The sequence below is a fragment of the Grus americana genome, chromosome 1 (assembly GCF_028858705.1).
Source record: "Grus americana isolate bGruAme1 chromosome 1, bGruAme1.mat, whole genome shotgun sequence".
Lineage (NCBI taxonomy): Eukaryota > Metazoa > Chordata > Aves > Gruiformes > Gruidae > Grus > Grus americana.
The window spans coordinates 150048046-150055189 of NC_072852.1; the positions used below are offsets into that span (position 1 = coordinate 150048046).

The 7144-nt window shown below is 51.7% G+C and overlaps 1 protein-coding gene across 2 annotated transcripts; it reads left to right on the forward strand.

Annotated features, from left to right (window-relative positions):
• The first annotated feature begins 145 nt into the window (after positions 1-145).
• POU3F3 (POU class 3 homeobox 3) lies at positions 146-6883 on the forward strand. Of its 2 annotated transcripts, XM_054849961.1 has the most exons (2): positions 146-2375; positions 3862-6883. In XM_054849961.1, exons 1-2 carry the CDS (start codon positions 1314-1316, stop codon positions 3922-3924), a joined length of 1125 nt encoding a protein of 374 aa, XP_054705936.1. In that variant the 5' UTR covers positions 146-1313; the 3' UTR covers positions 3925-6883. The 2 variants fall into 2 exon arrangements, with proteins under 2 accessions (XP_054705936.1, XP_054705929.1); XM_054849954.1 differs by lacking the exon at positions 3862-6883 and having other exon boundaries at positions 149-2981.
• The last annotated feature ends 261 nt before the right edge of the window (positions 6884-7144 follow it).

Sequence of the window (7144 nt, forward strand, 5' to 3'; positions counted from 1 at the left end):
GTAGCCAATCGGCGGGGGCGGCGGCGGCCGGCTTCCTCGCGGCGGGGCCGGGTGGTGGCGGCGCGGGCGGCGGCGGGCAGACGGCGGGAGGGAGGGAGGGGAGGGAGGGAGGGGAGGGCGCGGGCACGGCCCGGGAGAGGGAGGCGGGGAGAGGCGAGCGGCGGGACTCCGGCACCGCCAGTGCGCGCTGCCAGCCCGACAGCCAACTTCCCCGCTGGAGTTAGTGTATAAAGGATACCATATATGCACACACACATACACACACCTCTCCACCAAGGCGCTCCTCCTCCGCCTCCTCCCTCGACCAACTGCTGGAATTAAAATAAAAAGCAAAACAAACACACACAAAAAAAAAAAAACAACAAACCAAGCAAGCGAGAGAGCGAGCGGGAGAGGGAGAGAAACAATTCGCGAGGTAACGAGAAATTTCAACTTTTAAATTTTTTTTTTTACTTTTTTTTTTCCAACCGCCTAAAGGAAAGGTAGAGAGAAAAAAATGTCTTATCCAGAGCGTGACTCTAGCAAGAAGGCTCCGACAGGACTCTTGTTTCAAAGGGGACAAAGTGCTCCAGCAACAGCACAACTTTGAGAAATGCATCATCACCACCATCACCACCATCATCATCACAGGAAGTTTTCTTAGGACACCAACAAAACTTGCAAATAAAAGAGCAAAAGGAGATCGAGGAGCCGAGGAGAGCGAGAAAGACAGAGACAGAAAAAGGAAAATATACCCACACACAAAGCCTTAAAGGAAGAAGAAAAGGAAAAGTTTCGCTCTGAGAGGGGAAGGCTGAGAGCTGGAGATGTACTCCTAGGGGAGCGGAGGGGAGAAGGCACGGGGGCTTTTTGATCCCCCCCCCCTCTTTTTCGCTTTTTAGCCTTTGTTTGGTTTCCTCCCTGCGAGCAGCAAACTCGGGCGAGAAGAAGGAGGAGGAAAAATATATGTACAGCTAAATATTTCTCTCTTTTTGGAAAAAGAAAAAAAAAGAAAAGAAAAGAAAAGCGATTTTTTTTTTAAAAAAAAAAAAGGCGAAGCGAGAGCCGGCGACCGCAAAGAGCGCGCCGCGGAGCGGAGGCAGGACGGCCGGCGGACGGGCGGAGGAGAGCGCGCCGCGGAGCGCTAGCAGGTGAACCCCGCGCCCCGGCGCCCCGGCGAGGCTGGGAAGGCGGCGGCGGCGGCGGCGGCGCGGGCGGCGGCCCCGGCAGCGGCCCCGGCAGCGCCGGGCAAGGGCGCTCGCGGCGGGCGCCCGGCAGCCGGCGGCGGCGGCGCGGAGGCGCGGCGGGGGCGAGCGGCGGGCGGCGGGCGCGGGATGGCCGCGGCCACCTCTAACCCCTACCTCCCCGGCAACGGCATCCTGGCGGCCGGCTCCATCGTCCACGCGGACTCGGGCGGCGGCGGCGGCGGCGGCGGCGGCGGCATGCAGCCGGGCAGCGTGGCCGTCACCTCGGTAGCGGGCGGCTACCGCGGCGACCCGGCGGCCAAGATGGTCCAGAGCGACTTCATGCCGGGCGCCATGGCCGCCAGCAACGGCGGCCATATGCTGAGCCATGCCCACCAGTGGGTGACAGCCCTGCCCCACGCCGCCGCCGCCGCCGCCGCCGCCGCCGCCGCCGCCGCCGCCGAAGCGGGCTCGCCCTGGTCCGGCAGCCCCGTGGGCATGACGGGCAGTCCCCAGCAGCCGCCGCCGCCGCCCGACGTCAAGGGCAGCGGCGGGCGCGACGACCTGCACTCGGGCGCGGCGCTGCACCACCGGCCGCCCCACCTGGGCCCCCCGCACCAGGGGCACCCGGCGGCCTGGGGGGCGGCGGCGGCCGCCCACCTGCCCTCCATGGCCGGCGGGCAGCAGCAGCAGCAGTCGCTCCTCTACTCGCAGCCCGGGGGCTTCACGGTGAACGGCATGCTGAGCCCCCCCCCCGGCGGGCAGAGCCTGGTGCACCCGGGGCTGGTGCGCGGCGAGACGCCGGAGCTGGGTGAGCACCCCGGGCACCACCACCACCACCACCACCAGCACCCCGGGCACCACCCGCCGCACCACGGCGGCGTCAACAGCCACGACCCGCACTCGGACGAGGACACGCCGACCTCCGACGACCTGGAGCAGTTTGCCAAGCAGTTCAAGCAGCGGCGGATTAAGCTGGGCTTCACCCAGGCCGACGTGGGGCTGGCGCTGGGCACCCTCTACGGCAACGTCTTCTCGCAGACCACCATCTGCCGCTTCGAGGCCCTGCAGCTCAGCTTCAAGAACATGTGCAAGCTGAAGCCTTTGTTGAACAAGTGGCTGGAGGAAGCCGACTCCTCCACGGGCAGCCCCACCAGCATCGACAAGATCGCCGCCCAGGGCAGGAAGAGGAAGAAGCGGACCTCCATCGAGGTGAGTGTCAAGGGGGCCTTGGAGAGCCACTTTCTGAAATGCCCCAAGCCCTCCGCCCAGGAGATTACGAACCTAGCGGACAGCCTGCAGCTGGAGAAGGAGGTGGTCAGGGTTTGGTTTTGCAATCGGAGGCAGAAAGAGAAACGGATGACCCCCCCGGGGATCCAGCAGCAGACCCCCGACGATGTCTACTCCCAGGTCGGCACCGTCAACTCCGACACGCCGCCCCCTCACCACGGACTGCAGACCAGCGTGCAGTGAGGGGCACCGCGGGCGGGCCGGGGGGCGCGGGGGCAGCGCGGGCCGGGCCGGGCCGGGCACCGCCGCCGGCACCGGCACTGACACCGGCACCGGCACCGCCGCGCACACCCGCACGCTCACACAGACACTCTCACACACACACGCGCGCACACACACACACACACACACGATCCAGGCTCGTTCAGACTGCTTGTGTTTATATATATATGGATATATGCGTGCATCTATATATATATAAGATCGATACCAATAGGGAGCGGTGGAGAAGGTCGATCCGAGCGAGAGCGTTTAGACCGTGTTGGGAAAACGGGGTGGAGATGCGTAATGCACCAAAACTGCAGATGTGCCGGGGGGTTGGTTGTGGGGAGAGGGCTTGGGCGGGTGGGCTTGGTGGGGGTTTTTTATTATTATTTTTATTTTTATTTTTCACTCTCCAAATTAGCCCCCTCTCGCAGCGAGGAACACCACTGATGTCTGCACCTCTTCTCTCCCCTCCTCCCCCCCCTCCTCGCACTCTCCCCCCTATCCCCAAAAGGGCTCTCTTCTATGAATCACGGAAACTTTTTTTCTCCTTTCTCTCTCCCTCTTTTTTTCTTTTCTTTCTTTTCTTTTCTTTTTTTTTGTTTTTGTTTTGAATGGGAGCAATCCAAAAAAAGAGAAGCAGAAGCAAAATAATCTGGTTAATCAGAGGGTGCCTGCTGCACTCCAGCACCCTGTTTTTCTTGGCCAAACCGTAGAATTTTGGTGCAAGGCAGACATCCACTCTGAAAACATATATATCTATATATCTATATATTCTGCAAAATGAAAGGGGCCACTTTTTCCAGGAAAAAAAAAAATATGCACACAGCACTAAAAACAAGCAGACTGCATAGGGAAGCAAATACATATATATATATTTATCTATATATATAGGTATAGCTATAGAACAAAAATATGGAAATAAATGCCCGCACGCCGAAAAACTGACCCTGAGGAGAAAGGGGGGAGGGACAGAGGCCGGGGGGAGGGTGGGAGAAGGAGAGGTTGTTGGTCCCAAAAGTTCGAGCTCTGTAGAAGGACTTTGCATGAATTAAGGGAACCAGCGAGAGAAAGGGAAATAATTTAGGGCTGTCAAAGTCCTGCTCCTGACGGCTGCCAATCATCATGGAAGAGTCATAAAAAAAATCCACTGCTAATATTTTTTTTATTAATATTTTTATTTTTTATTTCTGGACTGATTCAGATAAAGGGATTTAGAAGGACTGAGCATCTGCAGCTGCACTTATCTGAACTTCTCCTCTCCTAAATCCGTTGCCAACTTTGATTGAATGGGTGCTGTGGATGTGATTATATAATACTGCCATTTCCAAGCAGTGTTTTTGGTAGGTTTTAATAAACAGACTTTTCAAAAAGACGGCAATATAGAATTGTTAGATCCGTTGTTGATCTAAAAAAAAATTTGCTTTATATTTTCATTAAATGACTTCTTTTAATATTTTATTCAGAATACCTATGAACTGCTGCAAAACGGTAATTTATTTTTTCCCCAGATCTTGTATTACGTGTTTTTTTCAGACGAGCACAAATCAAAATGAAATGAAAATATGGACAGTTGTTAGGTAATAAGGGTATCTTTTGATGTGATAATTTGATTGTAATTTAATTTGAGTAGTGATTCCGTAAGAGCTGATTGAGAAAATAAATTTGTTAGAATGAAATAGTCTGTGTCTGATGCATAAACACTGTGTCGAGAAAAAAAAAAAAAAAAGTTCTCTGAAGGGAAATACTGCAAATGCTGAAGTGAGAGAAAAATCGAGGGTCCGACCTGCTGGCTGCACGCCCCCCGTGCTCCCTGGCAGTGCCGCCCTCCAGCATCCCTGCCGCTGGCACTCTGTGCCCATCCCTCCGCCGAGCCAATGCCCATGGCCTCTTCCATCAACCCAGGGACCCTTGTGTCATGGGGAAGGAAGGCGAGATTAGAGATCATCAAAGGCCACCTTCTCTCAGAAGGGGCTGTGTCGGTTTGATTTAGGCTCGCACTTCGGTGCGGGCGATGCCTGAGCCTACCCGCTGATCGTGAATGGCCGATGCTGAGAGCAGGGATGTTTCCAAAAGTTCAGTCTTGTTTTCTCTCTTTTCAAACTGAGGCTTGAGGGGGAGGGGGGGCTAGGCTATAATTTATTTTGACGCATTTTATGTCTGTATAAATATTTGTATTTAATGTATCTTTATAATTTAAGGAGAAGGTACTTTTTTTTTTTCCCCCCAAAGGGACCTATATAGAATAATACTTTCAGCATCCTACCTGCGGTCCGCCTAATTCAGCGTTTCTGTTGTTGCTGTTGCTGTTGTTGTTGTTGGTTTAGGGTTTTTCTATGGGATGTGAAGTGGTGTAGTCTAGTTTTCTCCTTCACTCTGCCATAGCGCTGCCGTACCTTCTTTGCAAACAGACGCGTGTGTTAGTAACGTCGGAGATGCCAATAGATGCACTAGCTAGCCTGTCATATTTATCCGCTATAATTTATTGCAATGTAGGGACAAGTGAATGACCGTTTCAACTCTCTTCATATTGAAGCGGGGAGGTTGTGGGAACTAGAGAGCTGCATCTAACGCCTCCACCCGCCCCCACTGATACTCTACCGGAGAATAAGGTTTTCTTTTATGATGCATGTCGTCCGTGGCTCCATCCTCACCATCCTCTCCCCCACCCCCGTCCGCGCGCCCCCCCCCCCCCCCCGCTTTGCTTCTCTGCGTGCTATTGAGGCAGGGGTTAAACCCCCAGAAAACTGCTGTAGGAACAACAAACATTTTTTTCCTTTCAGATAGGCCTTGTGTCAGTCCATAAATCAAAGCCAACCGGAGAGCCGTGCACCGGGATGCGTTATTTTAACACCAGCTCGTAGTAAATATCACCGTCGGTTTGATTTGTGAAATCCGAAAGGCCCCACCGACACGGAGAGAAGGGGGGGGGGGGAGGGGGGGGAAACAAAAAAAACCCCAATCAACCCAACAAAGGAAAAGAAAACGCGAAAGGGTAAAGGAGGCTCTTTCTTTTGTTCGTTTTAGCAAAAGCTCCTGGCTAATTTGGCAGCTCGGGAGGGAAAAGGCCGGGCGCAGGAGGCTGGCGGGCAGGCTGGCAGCGCCGGGCTCCTCTCCGGGTGCCGGGTACCGTTAGCACGTGAGGTGGGGTCCTGTTTTTCACACATGAAGGGGAGCGGTTTATTAGACACGGAGAAGGTCTATTTAAATTTCTGAGTGGTATTTGGTTACTGGATTTGGATGGCAACAAAGAGCTAACGTTAGGCTTCACACTGGTTTCTATTAAAAGGCAACCTTTGCGGGTTGCTGCCTAAGAAAAGCTGGGATTTAGGCTGGAGGAGTAACGTTTGGTCGGAGGGACTGGCAAAATGTGCCCCTTCCGTGGGCTTGTTATGCACAAAAAGTGAGGCCACGGGCGCTCTCCTCCCCAAGTCCGTGTCCCCCGTCCCCCCCCGCCCCCGCCCCCGAGAAACTGAATCCTTTGAATGTATTTAGGAATTTCAGGGTTGTGAGTCTATGAGATAACAAGAGGTAGATAATAAGTGAGAGGGTTTGCGCTAAGGGTTATATTGTTACACGTGTAAATAATGAAAATATTGTTATATATCGCCAGATCTCTTAATGAATTTAGTAATTGTATTCATTTATAATATCAGTGTTCTGTGCTTGGTAACTGAGTCGGCATAATTTTCCTTACTCTTTTTTTTTTTTTTTTCCTTTCCCTGCGTAAAGGAAAGCCAAATGTTTTATAAAGTTATGTTTGATCAGTCTGGGTAATCCCGAGATGTGATTATTTATAGTTTACATTTTCATATCCTGCGGTCCTCTACTACGCCCCAGTCTTCTCACTCACATCCCATCCTTTCCTCCGTCGAGTCTGTACACAATAAATCATTTTCAGGTGTATTTAAAATAGTCATCTAACTGCTGTTGATCCGCATATTTTCCGGAATTTAGCAAAGAGCTTTACCTTGGTTTAAAAACCGCAGCGGTTCCTATCGGATCTTTACAGAATCCTTATGCTTTAATGTAGTGACTCGTGTTTGCACATTACAATGCTCATAACTTGTTTTGTATGAATGGTTTTAAATGGAACGTTTAGAGAATAATCGGTTCTAATATGAAATGCAGTATATACTATTGATAATTTTATCAATAAGTGTAATATTTTAAATAATTTTAACAATTAAATTTGTTTTTTTAAATTATATATTTGTAAAATATTTATCCTGTTGAAAGCAACAATATATTGTTGTATTTATTCGTTTATTTTTGTAATAAATGATCAACATCTTCAAGCTACAGCAAAAGCGATACTTCTATATATTTATACAGGGATACCTTTTTGAGGCGCAGAGATACTTGTTTCCATTTGCACGAGAGTGTAAAGATTACCTCTGTAACTGGCAGGCTGCAGGACCAAACTCTAGGCGTGAGCTTCTTCGCCACATGTACTTTAGTTTGCTTAAGTTCTAGGGTAATTAATC